At 53.0% G+C, this 17,288-nt stretch overlaps 1 protein-coding gene across 1 annotated transcript in view; it reads left to right on the top strand.

The window, feature by feature from the left end:
• The window catches only part of BCR (BCR, RhoGEF and GTPase activating protein), a 128,271-nt gene that overhangs the window by 79,208 nt on the left and 31,775 nt on the right, over window positions 1-17,288 (top strand). The window contains exons 5-8 of the mRNA XM_021712037.1: window positions 5,600-5,660; window positions 7,204-7,256; window positions 7,748-7,888; window positions 16,513-16,634. Of these exons, the coding sequence (XP_021567712.1) occupies window positions 5,600-5,660; window positions 7,204-7,256; window positions 7,748-7,888; window positions 16,513-16,634 (377 nt within the window). The remainder of the gene's footprint in view (window positions 1-5,599; window positions 5,661-7,203; window positions 7,257-7,747; window positions 7,889-16,512; window positions 16,635-17,288) is intronic.

The following is a 17,288-nucleotide window of genomic DNA, read 5'->3' as shown; positions in this document are numbered from 1 at the left end:
TTGTTAAGAACAAGGACATTCTCTTCCATAACCCACAGTACAATTTGTCAAATTCAGGAAATTTCACAGTGACATGAGCTATTATTTAATAGGCAGACCATATAGATTTCCCCAAGTTAACAATCATGTTCTTCCCATCCGTTTTCTTCTCTGATTCAGCATCCAATCCAGGATGTTAGGTACCTGGTTGTTGCATCTCTTCAGTCTCCTTCGACTTGTACCCGTTCCGTGGATTTTGCTTTTTTAAAGGGCACAGTTCAGTTCAGGTTCATCAGTTTCCTCTGAAGGAATAGATTCAGGCTGTGCACTACTGTAGCACAACAGTGAGGCCATGTCCTTTGGTGCATCAGATCAGGAGGCACATGATCTCCATTTGTGCCATCGTCAGTGCAGCTTGGGTTTTTAGATTAGCTAAAAACATGGAAATAAATAGCTTGCAATGTCTCACAAAGCACCTGGAAGATGCGAGCTCCTTGGGCAGGAAGAAGGAGTAGTTACGAAAGGAGGCCTCCTCCCAAGACCCTTAGGATGCTGCTCAGCAGTCACCTCTTCCGAGAAGCCATTCTGATCCTGGCCCTGACCACTTTCTCAAAGCAGCCCCGTTGTTCTCAGTCCCTACCCCGCTTGTAGCCATCTGCCGTTCATGTGTGTGTTCACTTATTTATTTATCAAGCATTCTCCTGTTAGAGCACTGGCTGCAGAGGGCAGCACCGTGTCCAAAATTATTCACAGCTGTGGTGACAGAGCCATAGTTGGAGGGGAGCCACTCAGTGACCAATAAAGGAAGGAGGAGGGAAAGAAAGAAGAGCTCTGGTTTTCATCACTGCACCAGTGAGGGAGAACCTGGAATTCAAGGCTGCAAGGGCTTATCCAGGGTGGTCAGATGGCAGAGGCTGAGCGGGGCATCTTTGAGCTACTGCTCTTTCCTCGTACACCCCAAGGCCCTCTGTACAGCCTCCACAGAACTTGGGGCCAGAAGACCAGATGGTGCCAAGGATGCCTGGTTCACCCAGCTTCTGGGATTGTCATCTATAGAAACATAAAATTCATTGCTTGCAGAAATAAAATTTAGGTTCAGCATAGAACAAACCCAAGGAGCAGTGAATGCCTTAGACTTCCAGCTCTTAATTGGCTGCAGTGTGAGTCTTCATCCCTGGCCGGTGGGTCTGCTGGGTCCGCTGGGTCTGCCCTTACCTTCTCCAGGTTTGGGTTTGGTGCTTTTTCCCTTACTGCCTCTAAAAGTAATGTGAGGCCCATAGATGGTGTTGTCTGCGCGTACTCACACCCACAGAAGTTGTCACTCAACTGAATGTGTGTCTCAGTAGGAGGTTGAGTGAAGAGACCCTCTATTAGTGCCTTTTGTTTAATAAAGGACAAACAAAATCCCTATTGCCTTATAGCCAGCAGCTCTCCCATCTACCAGGCATGCTGCATGACATCTGAACACACCCTCACTGGTATCTGGCGGGGTCGGGGGCACCCCTCTCTGCACAGGTAGCCAAACCTCCTGTTCCTTATGTGTCTGAAGGGATTGGATGTGTGTGGCGCACTGTAGCCACTGTGGGCTGGGGGTGCTCACCTCTGTGTCTGGGGTGGTTTCCTGCAGCAGAACATGAAGGTGCTGCTCAGTCCCACCTGCAGAGAGACACTTGTCTGGAGTCACTGACCTCAAACTTTAGCTCCCACTTGTGGCACCGTTTAAGCAAGTGAAGTGGGAGGAATAAGCAGCTATGAGAGGGAGCCATTACCTGCCTGGGCCATGAGTCACTTCTCACCATGTCATCTTGGGAAAGGGAAGTGTGCTGGGTGGGTGGGGAGGGGAAGCTTGTGGGAGGGAGTGGCACTGAAGAGCTGAGGCTTCTGCAGCCTGTGTGTGTCTGCTGTACCTGGGGTTGCTCCAGAGCTGTGCACGGAAGCCTATTCCTCAAAGAGATAGGGAGCAGCAGTCCCTGTCCTGCACCTGTCCCACACTTGTCCCATACTGTCTTCCTTCCTCCCTGCAGGCCAGCCAGCTGGGTGTATACCGAGCCTTTGTGGACAACTACGGAGTTGCCATGGAAACGGCTGAGAAATGCTGTCAGGCCAATGCTCAGTTTGCAGAAATCTCTGAGGTAACACTGTGATGCTGTTCAGACAGGTGCACTGCTGACTGCCACCCACACCCCTCCACCTCCACGGGAGAACAAAGTGCACTTAATCAAGGTCTGATCATAAACCCCAGCTCTGTTTACAGATTCTGCTGGGTTTGTTCTGTCGGTCTTGTGCTGGGGACACTGTTGTGCCCAGACAGAAGGAGCAGCCCATAGTGTCCTGCCACCTCAAGGACCAGGGCTCGAGTCCCAGTCTCGGCTGGACTCCTGGACAGTCCTGTGCTCAGTCTGCAGTGAAGAATATCTGTAGTTCTGCCCTTCAACAGTAGTCGAGGCTTTACCAAGGTCTCATCACAGGAGTCCTGAGACTGACTTTGCACCTGTCACTGGAGACTGGGTGGCAGATATCCTGCTCTTTTTCTTTTCTATCTACTAGCGACCTTCTGAGCTGGGAGCATTGAGGAATGAAGATTCATGGCACCTGTGCCTGTAGACCCATGTGGGGAGCAAAACCCCAGGTTGGAACCACACCATCCCAGGCCCCAGGTCTCAGGGGCTGCAGACTCCATCCCTGTATTGAGCCTCTGAGACTAGAGCCTCAACTTATGGAATGTTAGCCCCAGGACCTCAAAAGAGCCCCTTGGGTACAGAGCCCTGGTGGCCAAGTCAGGAGCAGAACCCAGTAGCTCCCCTTGGGTTTGCATTTCTGTAGTCACTCTTGATTTTGGTGACTTCTACTTGCTATAGCTATGACTTCTGACTTAGATTTCTCCCACCCAGCAAGGATTCTGGGTGGAAAGCACTCTGTGTGAGAGACAGTATTAGAAAGAGAAATGAGAGCTAGAAATATGGACTGGGTCTGGTCTCTCTTGCTGGGACACAGCTCTCGACTGTCACACCTGCACTTTCTTCCTAAAGCTTTGCGCTATTTATGGTTTATCACAATGTGGGTTGGGGGGTGAGCATCATGGGTCCTAGGTCTGACATCTCCCTGGTGATAATGATATGCACTTTGGCTTAACGTACATGAAACCAAACTCACATATTTCAAAAAAGATGCAGAGAAACTGGAGCCACCCAAAGAGAGTGAAATCAAGCTCAAGGAAGAGTCAGCAGCAGGTCGTGTGTTCTGGGGGGGGGGGTCTGTGCTCAGGCGTGGGGGCCTGAGGATTGCCCTTAAGCCGAGGGAGGGATAGACTAGTGGTTCTTTGTCTTCTGATAGCATGTGCCATCCTGGTTTTCCAGAACCCATGGGTGCCCCACTCCTTCTTGGGTGCTACTAGTAACAGGATCTGTACACAGCTAGAACTCCAGGTCTCCCTTCCTACCTGCCATGCTCTCCCTGGAACATCCAGTCATTATCTTTTCCTTTTTCATTAAATTAGCAATCCTCACACCCACAATACCTGCAATAGTCACACAGAATTCCAAGTAACCTTGACAAATTAGAGACCTGATCCTTTGAGAGAAGATTACAGTTAAGTGGCCAAGTTCAAGTCCACCTTGACAGGTTTCTACAGAGGAAGGAGGAAACATTGGTGGGAAGCCACCTGGGGGGAATCGCATGATCCCACCGACTGCACACTACTGGGAATCTGAGCCAATGCAGGGAGTGGGAAAGCAGCTCAGGACAGCCAGAAGTCGGCCCTCTGTGAAGGTTTGTAGCACTTGTACTGTTCTCCATCCATGTTTAAAAGAGATAGCAAATCAAGTTCAAGGGAGAGGCAGCAGCAGGCCATGCGGAGGTGTAAAGGGCTGTATTCTGAGGTGGGGAACGTTAGTACTAGAGTATGGGGGTCTGAGTATCACCTAGAAGCACAGGGAGGGGTGGAGTAGTAGTCCTTCATCTTCTTCCAGACAATACTGAGATGGGTACAAGGCAGCTTCCAGTTAGATCAGAGTTGTCCACTGTCCAGGAAATGCCAAGTCCCTAGATAGTAGATAATAGGAGTTACATGAAAAGGGCTTCCGTTGTCAAGTAAATTGGGAAAATGTGGGATTAAACCAAACTCACAAGTTTCCTGGAGGTATGCTTCCCGGAGCTCCCAAATACTCCTGTGCATTGCGCTGTCCAGGGCACGTGGAGCATGGGCCACACACCTCCCAGACTCATGGGAGCACAGCACCTGGCTTTTGTTGTCTTTTGTTTAGCTCTCCCACACCTCACGCCCTTTGGAAAATGCTGAGTCAGATGTATGGAGGAGCAATCAATGCGAGGGATGTTAGACTCGAGGAAAAGTATAGCAGAGTCTGACCCCAGGGAGCTGGAAGATACCAGCTTTTGGGCTTGAAAGATTTTCTGCAACACAAAATGTTGGCAGAACGGTCTCAGAGCCTCCTCCACGTTTGATATGTATGCTTTTGTTCAGAAGCCTGGTATGGGAATTAATCTCAGCTCCTTTCCAGAGGATTTCAGTTACACAGGCATCCTTTATCCTCAATTTTCTTTGTACCTTAAACCCAATTAGTGATGCCTTTGATGCAGTTGTGTTAAAACACAGTCTAGCCACTAAAAAGCCCTGCTCTTGGCCAGGTATAGTGGCTCATGCCTGTAATCCTGCACCTTGGGAGGCTAAGGTAGGAGAATCACTTGAGTCCAGGAGTTCAAGATCAGCCTGAACCACATAGTGAGACCTCATCTCTATGAAAATTTTTTTTTAAAAATTAGCTGTGCAGGGTGGTGCATGCCTGTAGTCCCAATTACTCAGTATACTGAGGTGGAAGGATCACCTGAGCCCAGGCAGTCAACGCTGTAGTGAGCCATGATCATGCCACTGTACTCCAACCTGGGTGACAGAGAGACCCTGTCTAAAAAAAACAAAAACAAAAAAACCTTACTCTTGCCCTGAGAATCTTACCACCTCTTTTTAGTAAATATGCTTGCAAATCAAGAGAAGACAGATGAAGGTATCGGTCTCAGTAGTTGCGGAGAATGCCCACCCTGGCCATCCCCAAAGGCTAGTGAGTGCTCTTCTGAACTACTAGCCCCCTTGCCGCTATCTAATCACAAGAAAGCAGTGATATGCATTTAAGAAGTGCGCCACTATTTGCTTTTGTTTAAAGTATTCACTGTATCATTGGTTCCCAACCCGAGGTGCTTTTGTCCCCAAAGAATGCTTGGCAGTGCCTGGAGATATTTTTGGTTGTCACAGCAGCAGGAAGGCAGGGGTGCCGCTGCCCCTACAGGTAGAGACCAGGGTGCTGCTCAGCATCCTGCAATGTGCACAGGACAGTTGCTCAGAACAGAGACTCTCCAGCCCAAAATGTCAACAGTGCCAAGATTGAGAAACCCTCCCAAGCGGATTACAGCACCCAGGGCATCCTGCATGCTCTGTTTGCCTGCGGGTTCCTGCTTATCCCATGATCTCATTCAGTGGCTCAGAATGCACCTGGGGTCCTTCCAACAAGGGAATGCTGAGATTGCTTTTAACAACTCCTGACCATGGAACTTCCTGCCCTGTCAAGGCAGCTTCAGTCATCCATGTGAACACATGCTTTTCTCTCTGCAGAACCTGAGAGCCAGAAGCAACAAGGATGCCAAGGATCCAACGACCAAGAACTCTCTGGAAAGTGAGTTCTCTGTGCTGACTTTTTGTGCCCTAGTGGGGGTGGCTGCTGCCACCTGCAGAGGGGACATTGCTGAAAAGTACACAGGACATGGTGTCCAGTTGGGTTACCCTCTGGTGCTTCGCTATTTTAGACTTCAAATAGAGTAGGGACAAGGGAAGAACAACTCAGGACAAGGGAAGAGCAGCTTGGAGCAAGGAAGGACGCGGTCAGGACCAGTGTGCCACCAACAGGGTCATTTTAATGTCATTGTGTTGGCCAGGCGTGGTGGCTGACACCTGTAATCCTAGCACTTTGGGAGACCAAGGCAGGAGGATCGCTTGAGCCCAGCCTAGACAACATAGTGAGATCTCATCGCTACAAAAAAATAAAATAAAATTAGCTGGGTGTGGTGGCATGTGTCTGTAGTTGCAAGCAACTTGGGAGGCTAAGGCAAGAGGATCACTTCAGCCTAGGGGTTCAAGGCTATGATGAGCTGTGATTGTGCTATTTGCACTCCAGCCTGGACAACAGAGTGAGACCCAACTCAAAAGAAAAAGTCACCGTGTTGTCCCCAACAGCCCTATAAGGAGGATTTTATTTTCCCTTTTTGCAGATAACAGATAAGTTTAGAACATAAAGTAGCCCATGTAGAACACAGGTTCTAAGTGGCTGGCCAGGGATTGAATCCAGGGTTATTGGGAAGGTGGTGTCGGGAATTATATGGAACCCCTTACTTTCAGTTGTCAGGATGGTATGGATAGTTACACTCATGGAGAATAGCAGATGTGGCTCTGGTCCCCAGAGCTTCATACTCTGGACCTCAGTTTCCCCATCTGTGAAGTGAAAATAGTAGTACATGCCCTACACTGGCTGTGGGAGTCCCCTGAGGAAATGTACCCAGCGTGTGTCAGAACACCCAAGCATCCAAGCTTGTGATGGGCCATGCTCACAGTCATCACGGAGAAGCACAGGTGGCCAAGTCTGGCCAGAGCTTCTGCTGTGGTTGGGGGCTGCTCCCACTGTAGTGGAGATCCTGTGCAGCTGGGGTCCAGGTGTCCTCAAGCAGGTTCCCTCAGTGCCTGTCAAACCATCGTGTTGCCTGTTGGAATCAGCGACCCTGGCAGGGTACAACACGGTCCTGTGTCAGCATGAGTCAGCTCCTGCCCTTCTCAAAATCAGACCTCCAAAATGTCCTGGGATTGACATTGGGACAGTGTACTGGTCTGCTCCCAGCATCCCCTCTGGGCTGGAGAGCAGGTTTCTTGCCAGGGTGCTGGTGGGCTCCCTGACCTCAGACTGGAGAAGTGTCTATGCTGAGCCTTTTTAGCAGTTGTCCCTGAGTCGCCCATGCAGACTCGGGTCTGACCAACCACTCTGGACTCTGCATATAATGTCCTGGACATAAACCTCAAAGCTTTCTGGGTTGGGTACTCTGGGTTTGCCCTTGTCACTGCAGAGGGGAGAGGGCGGCCTGTGGAGGTTGGGGCCTCCCCTTGTCCTTGCACTGAGGTGGGCAGGTGGGTGATCACTTGCTCCATCTCTCATCCCACCTGTCTTTCCGCAGCTCTGCTCTACAAGCCTGTGGACCGGGTGACGAGGAGCACACTGGTCCTTCACGTGAGTCGCAGTGCCCCTTTGGACTGGGACCAGTTCTTCCCCCAAGGACCCATGGCAATGTCCAGAGATATGTTTGGTTGTCACACCTGCAGCCGAGGGGGTGCTACTGGCATCTGGTGGGTAGAGGCCAGGGATGGTTCTAGACATCTTAATAGAGCACAGGACATCTTCCCCCAAACCCTGCCCCAGCAAAGAATTGTCCAATCAATAAGTCAGCAGAGCTGAGGTCTAGATACCCTACCCCAGACCCTTACAACAGGAGTCCCTCTTGGCAGAGTGCATATAACGTGGGTTTGTCAGAGTGCCATTGGAGTTCCTGGGATGGTACTCACAGAGGTACTGTCTGCAAAGCCCAGGCCTGAGCGAGAGAGATGGTGGTGGCACTTAGGGAGCCAGCACTCTGGGTTACACCCATGTGTGTCTACACTTTGCACACCGTGATTGGTGCCAGTGCTGCTCTCGGTCTAACTCAAGTCTTTCTGCTGGGGCAGGACTTGCTGAAGCACACTCCCTCCAGCCACCCTGACCACCCCTTGCTGCAGGACGCCCTCCGCATCTCGCAGAACTTCCTGTCCAGCATCAATGAGGAGATCACACCCCGCCGACAGTCTATGACAGTGAAGAAGGGAGAGGTGAGCATGGCCGGGGTGGCCTGGGTTGGCCCAGACCACCTGAGCTGGGGGCACACAGGGCACCCTCAGTCTGAGGCTAGGAACCCCTCCTGGTCCTCAACAGACTGACCCTGGACAGCTCAGCTTACCACAGGCAGTGTGTTACCTTTCGGGATCAGTGACTCTGGCAGGGTACAACCAAGTCCTGTGTAGGAGATGTTGAGGTAAAGTTGCAGGGTTACCCCGCACATCCTATACCTTCTAGATGACGTCCATCACTGTGCCTCACCCTACTGCCTCTTTCTTTTTCTGTTGTGGTGGGTTATGTCCAGACACCCCCTTTTATTCTCTATACTGTTGCCAGCTAAAGGTTCCCAGCCAAGATCTGTGAGGACAGGCTGCTTGAGGACAGCATCTTGAGTGCTCTTTCATAAAAAAAAAACAACCAGTTAACCCCAGATTTAAGGGGGGTCCAAGGTTTGTATCTGTGACAGGAAACTGGCTAAAGCACTTGATGTCTTCCTTCAGAAAGGTTCTCTCCATTCCATCACTGGCCATCACTCAGTCACTCTGAGTGCACATCATCAATGAGCAGGCATGGTCTGTGCCTCTCTGAGCCTTCCTGGGAGGAGCTCAGCATGTTGCTAGGCAGATGTCTTTCCCAGCCAGGCAGCATCTATTGAGCACTGTTAAGACATGCAGGCTGGGGATCTAGCATCCAGCGGGAGCGTGGCCAGGATGGTCTAACTTGGCCTGGCCTGCCTGAGCCAGGGGCACACAAGTCACTCCCCTCCTGGTCCTCAGCAGACTGTCCCTGGTCAGCTCAGCCTAACATAGGCAGCGTGTTGCCTTTTGGGATTGGTGACCCTGTCAGGGTACAACCCAGTGCTGTGTGAAAAACAAATTGTCAGAAGCAGCACTGAGTTGAAGAGCTGACCCCCGCCTCTGGGGTCTTGTGTAGGGATAGGAGCTATCTGGCCCAGGCAGGACACAGGTAGGATGTAAACCTGACTGTCGTTGCCTCTGAGAATCACTGACTCCTCTTTCTTCTGGTTTGTGTGCCAAGGATGCTGTGCTGAGGTTGCAGACCCTGTCTTTAGGGGGTCCCAGGGCTGACCTGCCCAGCACACAGGGTTTCTTTTCTTCTTCTTGGCCTGGGCTATCAGGCAGGCCACACTCAGCCCTGTCCTCTGCACATTGGATGAGTCAAGTTCCTCCTTGGGACTGGCCCAGGAAGGGCCTGGAGAAGGAGGGAGCTGACCCTCCTTCTTCAGGCTTGTCCAGGCCCTGAACCCCGGCAGACTTGGGGTTTCATCCTAGCATCTCAAGGACTGACCCACCTGGCAGGCTGTGGCTTCTTCCTGGGCCTGTTCATCATCTTTGAAGCAAGGTGGGAACATGGCCCCGCCTCACCGGGCACCTGGGCACTCAAAGGAGCATAATTTAGCAGCAGTCCTGACCATCTATGTCACCTCCTTTGGGGTCTCTGAGCTCAGTGAAGGCAGAAGTGAGTCCCTGGCACCACCCAGGGGAGATGTTGTGCAGGGCAAGGGACTCCCCACGAAACCGGGACTGGTGTAGGGATCAGATCTTGCTTTTTGGAGCAACACCTGGGCCCTGCCCCTGGTTCTCTCCCTCAGTTCAGGGCCACTGAAGGAGAGCACAGCTGTGGCCTCCCTGTGGCAGTTCACACAGACCTAACTGGGTGTTGAATTTGCTTCTCCTAAGCCTCCATGTACCGGTTGGGTTCTTGCAGGGTTCGCCTGTCCCTCCTCGGGTGACTGCTCTCTCTTTTCTGCCAGCTGTTCTTTGATGAGCACTCTAGTCTCCTGGGAAACAAATACAGGCATCCTTGTTTCCTCATGACCTCTCATATGGTGCCAGGACTTCTCCCCCATCTTTGTATGACAGAGAGGATGATGACCTGCCCATGTGGCACTATTTATTTGTGTTGGAGGTGACAGAAGAGCTCCCTCTATGTTACCCGCCGGGAAGGAATCCTGGAGGGGCAGGAGCTGCAGGCTGCTTCCCCTTAGCTTTTGCAGCTTGGGAGGGTCTAGGCTTTCGTCTTGTGCCTGCCTCTCAGTTTGTTACACGACATTGATTATCAGGTTCCGAAAGGAAGAAGAAACTATGCCTCTGAGTCCTCGTGACAACTCTGTGGGGTCAGAGGCCTCTTCCCTTTTATGGGTAAGGAACCTGCAGCTCAGAGAGGTTGAATGGCTTGCTCACTGTCACACAGCTACCAAGTAGCTAAACCAGGATGTGAGACCAAGTATCCCCTAACCACCTGTGTGCACCCCAGATGTGTTATACTTTGGTTCCCCTTTCCCAGTGAACTGACAGGACTTGTCCACCCCTCCTTCTGTCCCTGCACTACCTGTAGGTAGGTGGGGTCCCAAGGAGGATGTGTCCCTCTTAGCACACTACTGAGTGTTAGATGCCGGGTGGAGCTCCATTCCCGGCTTCTCCTGCTGGAACACGTTGAGGGGGGGTGGTTAGGGCTCTGTTTCCAGCTTCTCTGGCAGCTTTGTAGCAAGAGGAAAGGTGCCTTCATCAGCCTGGGCATGTGGAAGTGTTCCCACAGTCACTGCTGGCCCTCCTGAAAGGTGCCTGTCACCACTGCTTGACCTGGGTAAGTCAGAGTGTCACGGAGAGGCCTGGGTATGAGCCCCACACAGGGTCACAGACCCAGCCCTGATCCCCACTGTGGCCTGTGTAACTTCAGCATCCTTTTCAGTCAAGTTCATGATGCCAAGGCTGCACTCTCTGCAAAAGAGTGACTTTGGATGCCTCAGGTGGTTCCCTGACACTGAACAGTGGCCAGCAGATGTTCTGGCTTCCCAGTGTCCTGGCCCCAGCACACCTGGGGGCCGATCCTGTAGGCGCTGCCCAGGAGGATGCCCTCCTCGGCCTCCCCAGAAGCATCAGAATCAGAGGATCCTGTGGACATGTTTTCTTTCCAGACTGGGGTCCTGTGGGCTAGTGAGTGGGCGCTCATTTGCTTAGCTGAATTAACTTCACAGTGAGATAACCAGATTCCCACTGCTGGATAATTTCCCTGATGTGGCTGCCCGTCTGTCTGCTGTGAGCCTGCACCATGTGCTGCTCAGCACCCCTGGCTCAGTCTCTGAGGCATATAGGATGATTCGGTTTAGATGTTTTGTTTCCCAAGAACCAGCCAGGCATTGGTCTCCAGTACCCGTTACCTGCCTGGGATCCCAGAGACCCTTCATGGAAGCAGAACATGGGCAGTGGTCTGAACAGGAGCCTTGGAAAGGCCTGAGAAGTATCACTGGTGCAGGCTGCGGCCAAGAGGCAGTGAGACCAGGGCAGAGAAGAAGAGAGGCTGATGATTAAAGAGTTGGCGAACAGTTGGAGAAGGATGACAACCTGCCCATGTAGCGTTGTCCATGTTAGAGGCAATGGGAGAGCCCCATCTACATCACCAGCGAAGAAAGAGGGCCAGACCCTGTTGGCAAAGTCTGCAAGGGATGCTAGGGAGAGGGAGGTGCCCAGCCTAGGGGTGAAGACAGAAAGGGATGGGGTCCCTAGCTCCGCCATACACAGGGTTGGGGGTAGCCACTGTTCATCTCAGCACCAGCTTGCTCACACATAGAACGGGAGTGGGCCTGGACCTCATGGTGCCCACTGTTTCAAAAGCAGGAGACCCCAGGCCATTAGCTCTGCCTTGAGTCCTTGGTAGGAAGCTGAAGGGAACCTCAGCAGGCACTGCTTGCCAGAAGGTAAAAAAACTGTGGGCTACAAGGGCAGGGTGAGTGCCCCTTGTCGAGGTCTTTCTTGGCCCTTCATGAACATTTGCAAGTGGCGTCTGGGTGGAGCTGGCTGCATGGGACAGATCTGCAGAGAGAGATGTGATATTTTGGATAGCACTCTGCATAGAGCCTGACACCAAAAAGTAATCAGCAAATTCTAGCTACTGCCACCCTTACTGTTGTGAAAAGCCAGCATCGAGCTTCCCAGGCCCTGCCCTGCCCTCCACCCTGCAGGTTCCTGACCTTTCTGGGCCACCCAGTGATGGAGTGTCTTGTGATGTGTCTCTCTAGGGCAAAGGAGACTTTCTGGGCCAGAATTGGCCACAGAGGCTTTCTCAGGGACCAGGAAGCAGAGGTTTGCTTTGCGGTGGCGGGGGCGGGCAGTGAATCAGAGGGCAGCAGGGGCAGGCAGGACTCTGGACCTCATGCTCCATTATAGGTGTGCCTTGGCCTGACTGGGGATTCTCATTGCTCCCTGACCATCTACTGAAACTCTGGAGCCTGTCAGATGCCTATGTAGCCAGGGCCACTGATGGTCAATGCCAGCCAGGCCACTGGCACTCGGCCAACTCTCTAGGGTACAGGCTTTGTTCAGGGGCACAGTAGTGAGGGCTGGAGCTGCTGACCTCCTCCAGAGCCCCCCTGAGACAGCAGCTGACACCTCTACTTTGGCCTCACCTCGGCCCTCTTTCCTCTTTTCTCAGCCCCGACCTGTGTCCCCTCAGTGACTTTTCCTGGTCCCACCTGTCAAGGTACTGCAGTTCCTCTAGCTGAGGAAATTCACCGGCTCCATGGAACCGTGGTCTCTGGCTTCCCAGAGTATGTCTTAGTCACTTCAGACTGTTGTAACAAAATACTGTCTGCTGGGAGGCCTACACAACAGACATTTCCCATGGTTCTGGAGGCTGAAAAACTGAGGTCAGGGTGCCAGCACAGTGAGGTCCTGGGGCGAGTCCACACCTTGTTTACGCCTCTTCACTCTGTCCTCACGTGTCCTTCCAAGCGTGTGCATCCTTGGAGAGAGAGTAAGATCGCTCTTCTTCTTATGGGGATGCTAATTCCATCATGGGAGTCTCACTCTTATGACCTCATCTAAACTTAGGTGCCTCTCGAAGGCCCCACCTCCAGATACTGTCACACTGGGAGCTAGGGCTTCAACATGAATTTTGGAGGAATGCAGACATTCAGCCCATAACAATGCACTTCTTCCAGATTGGACTTTGGGGAAGGCTCTGGATGGGCTGTGTGTGTCTGAGGGAGGGGGAGTTGCCTCGGTGACAGCTACAGGAGGTGATCAGCCTGCGGGGGAGACTGCTTAGGAAGGAAGTGCCCCTCCTCATGGCACACAGCGGCCTTAAGGCTGTCCCTACCTCAGAAGATCATGGACAGACACATGATATAACCTCGCTGGGCCCCAGTTTCCTTACCTGTAGAAACGAGAGTGACTGTGCCTCCCTCACAGAGTCCTTGGAGCAGTGGGTGACATAATGTGTGGGAAGCTCTGAATGTGGCTCCTCCACCCGCAGAGGACTTGATAGATGGTCAACAATGGCCCCTTATGAGGCCCTTTAGGTTTAATTTCTTTTAATCCTTTAAAACATACCACCAGATTGGTCTTTTTCATCCCAACAGTTCTGGATATCTTTGCTCCCTTGGAAGGGGGGGCTCCTGTTGGAGCAATGTTACCGGTTATTCGAGAAGACAGATGGTGTTCCTTCCTGCTGGTGTTTCCCACCTGGGATGTGGGGGAGCACCCCAAAGGGAATGCTGTCCTGCTATCTGGTGCCTTCCTTCCCACCACTCTGCCCCACAGCACACATGGAGACACACAAACCTACACAGCAGCACATGAGGTTACTTACATGAGGACACACACAGGCCTAGACAAACACTCAGGAACATACAGTCTTGCAGGAACAAACACACACAGAGACATGGAGGTGCACATAGGGGGCACACTAGGACACACAGGAGACAGAGACACACAGAAACACATAGGTTCTCTCCCATCCCTTTTCCACTGCCAAAGTGAGCCCAGTCCTGGGATCCAGTGAGGTCCCAGCCCTCTCTACCCTACCCCTTCACCTGAGCCTCTCTACCCTACCCCTTCACCTGAGGGTGTTTACTGTGAGTGAGAGGCCAAGTCACGGGGACTGTCCTTTCCAACCATATGAACTTACACTGTCACTAGGACTCAATGGGGACTATGACCCAGGCCCCTGCTCTTGCCCTGTGTCTGGAGGACCCAATGGGTGGGTCGGGCAGGAGGTCTGTGCTGATTTTAAGGCATCCTGTACTCCCAGACCTGGGAGAATGGCTACTGAATATTACTGAGAAGGATGCCCTGGGGAGAAAGAGACCCAAGCTTCATGGGTCTCCCAGCTCTGTGCTGGTGCTGTGTGGGCTGGTGGGGCCGAGGCGCAGTGATGGGGAGTTGCACAGAGCTGGGCCCAAGATGCCACGGGTATGGTGGACTGGCTGGGATATATTGGGCACTGTGGCTTTGGAGCTTCTTTTAGAAAGATGAGAGTTGTACAGGTGGATGGGGAGGGTTGGGTGACGGTATCAAGAGAGCAGCCCCAGATGGGGCTGAGTCCACCTGTCAGAGCCTCACGGGTCAGCAGTCCATGCCCCAGAGGGGCTGTGTCCTCCCCACAGTCAAACCTGTGTCCTTTCAATGTAGCAGGCAGACTTACAGGTGCTACAGGCACTCAGAGTGACACTCAGTAGCCTTGCTGGAAGATAAGAGTGCCCTTAAGGTATTACTTCAGATGAACATGTGACGAGTGGACTGCGCCAGCTGTGGGGAGCATCAATGCTGGGGACCCATGACAGAGTGAGCCGTGTCTGCTGCTTCTGAGCCGGGTGTAGGGTGCCCCCTGCTGGTGGTGACAAGAAGCTCAATCCTTTGTGTGACGAGAGGGCTGCCCTGCCATATCACTACCACTCACAGAATGTCCCTTAAACCCCTTCTCCTAGGCTGGGAGACCCTCTACTGTGTCCCTGCAGAGGGGGCATCAGTGTCCCAGGACCCTCCTCGGACATGGTCCCCACTGTGGCCCCAGCAGCTGGTTGTGCCTGGGGTCTCTGGGGTCAGCCCTCCAGCACTACATGGACGTTTCTCCAGGTGGACATGCGTTTCTTGCTTCCCGTGGGTGCCGTCACCAGGCGGCCATCTGCCCTCAGCAGGTAGGGTATGGGTGAGTGCCGATGAGTCACAGCCTTGGCACACCATCGCCTTCCTGCCCTCCCACTTATGGGCACCAGCAGCCCCCGCGTAAGTCATCAGTTACCCCTCCCCAGGCCCAGCTGGCTGTCATGAGCCAGGCTGCTCAATGGTGACATGCAGCATCCATTCCTGGGAGTGTTGAGGGACTGTCGCAGGCTGCACTTGCATCCAGGGGATTCTGCTGCCTCCAGCTCCTCTACAGTGCGGGAGAGTTCAGGGAGACAGAGGCTCCCCAAGAAGAATTCCAGTCTGCAGGTTACCTGGTCTGGCCCCCTGGCCCAGTCTGGCTCCACCAGAGTATGGGGCCTCCTTGCTTCCTGTGTTGGGGATGGGTGCTTCTCCTGGGAGACACTCGGTTTCCATGCCCACTGATGTATGTGCTTGACCTGAAGATCCTTCCTCGTCATCACAACACAAGCTGGAGGTCACTCTCCCTAGGAAGCCTTTCCTGAGGTTTGGTAGGCCAGTGCCTGGCTAACCCCTAGTCTCACCCCAGAGCTTGTGGGCTCCTGAAGACAGAGACCAAAAAGTGTTGCCACTTGGTCTCTGTGCTGCCTGGGGCAGATGGTGGGCCTCTCGGACTGTTTTCTCATCCATGAAATGGGCATAAGGATCCACTTACAACATGTATAGATCAGATCAGATAATTCAGGTGATGTGTTCGCATGGCACACCAGTCTGTGCATGGGAAAGGCTCGCTGCTGCCACCTCTCATCCCATCCCCACGTCCTCAGCACATGCCCAACCTCTGTGAGGTACTGGACACTGTGGGTTGGATGAACTTGTGGCTTACCTGGAGCTGTGCGAGAAGGACCATCCCTTGACTTTCAGATGATACACTGAGATGTAGGGGGGATATGGCTGGCCAGGAGCCTGTGCCCCCTACTCTGGGTTCCACTTTGACTTGCTATCAAGCCACAGGTGTGAGAGGGGTGATCCCTATGCAGGACCCTACCGGTCCTGTCTAATCAGGAGGACCAGGGGTTCCAGACATGGTGTCTTCTAGCTTCCTGCTGTCCTGAGAACTAAGCCCAGCCCTTGCCATGACCTTGAAGGCTGCCCTGTCTTAGAGTGCCCTGGGCCCATCTCCCCACCGACCACACTGTCCCATGTGTACCTGGTGTGCAAGATTTTCCCACTACAGGGCCTGTACCTGTGACAGTCCCTTTATGAGAATGACCCCTCCTTGGCATGACTGGCCTCTCGCCAATTCTGTGTCTCAAGTTGCCACCCAGAGAGGCACTGGCCATCCTGTTTAAAGGGCAGTCTTCTATCATTTGGCCTTACAGCAGACTATTCACTTGGTTGTGTGTCCCTAATGGTCTCCAGGCCAACAGCCACTACCTATCCCCATCCATCCACCCTATTCTGCAGTACAAGTGTCCTGGAGGGACTTAGAAATTTGTTGAGCAAAGAGGTATGCATATGCCCTGGTCTGTTAGCAGGCCTGTGAGATGGACAGAAGGTTCTGAAAAGCGGGCCTGAAGGTTGGATGTGGAGGGAGTGAAATCTCCCCAGGGGGAGAACGTCTCCAGAGGTCAACCTGCTGGACTGGGGAGGTCCAGCATTCCGCACCCACTCCTACCCCACCCAGACTGGCCCTGACCTGAGCCTTCTTCTCCCCCTTGCCATGTCCACAGCACCGGCAGCTCCTAAAGGACAGCTTCATGGTGGAGCTGGTAGAGGGCTCCCGCAAGCTGCGCCACGTCTTCCTCTTCACCGATCTACTCCTCTGCACCAAGCTCAAGAAGCATAGCGGAGGGTGAGTGACAGTGTGGCCCCCATTCAGACCATGACCCCTCCCAATGCTCCAGGACAGGAAGGGTCTCTGTGGGGATGCAGGGTCGCCTGGCAGAGGTCAGTAATAGTGTGGCCAGGCCCCTTTTTTCACGTTGTTTGCACCTGGACATGATACCAAGCTCAAAGTCAGAGGTTGTCACTAACAGTCTGGAGACATTGTGAGGCATTGTGGTGACCTGGCTTTGACTCCTATAGTGAAGGGTAAATCTGACCATAAAACTTCACGTACCAAGCTGGGCTCGGTGACTCAGCCTGTAATCCCGTGCTTTTGGGAGGCTGAGGTAAGTGGATTGCCTGAGCCCGTGGATTCGAGACCCGCCTGGGTAACTTGGCGAGACCTCATCTCTACAGTAAATCAAAAAATTAGCCGGGCGTGGTAGCGCGTGCCTGTAGTTCCAGCTACTTGAAAGTCTGAGGCGGAGGATCGCCAGAGCCCAGCATGTCGAGGCTGTGGTGGCTGGGAGCGGCCACTGCACTCCAGTCTGGGAGACAGTGAGACTCCAACTCAAAAAGAAAAAAAAAAAGCTGGGCTCGGTGGCTCAGCCTGTAATCCCGCGCCTTTGAGAGGCTGAGGTGAGTGGATTGCCTGAGCCCGTGGGTTCGAGACCCGCCTGGG

Source organism: Carlito syrichta, unplaced genomic scaffold (genome assembly GCF_000164805.1).
Source record: "Carlito syrichta isolate Samal-C Ts95f unplaced genomic scaffold, Tarsius_syrichta-2.0.1 Scaffold87125, whole genome shotgun sequence".
Lineage (NCBI taxonomy): Eukaryota > Metazoa > Chordata > Mammalia > Primates > Tarsiidae > Carlito > Carlito syrichta.
Note: the sequence above shows the minus strand (reverse complement) of the source record. Positions and strands in the feature narration are given on the sequence as shown.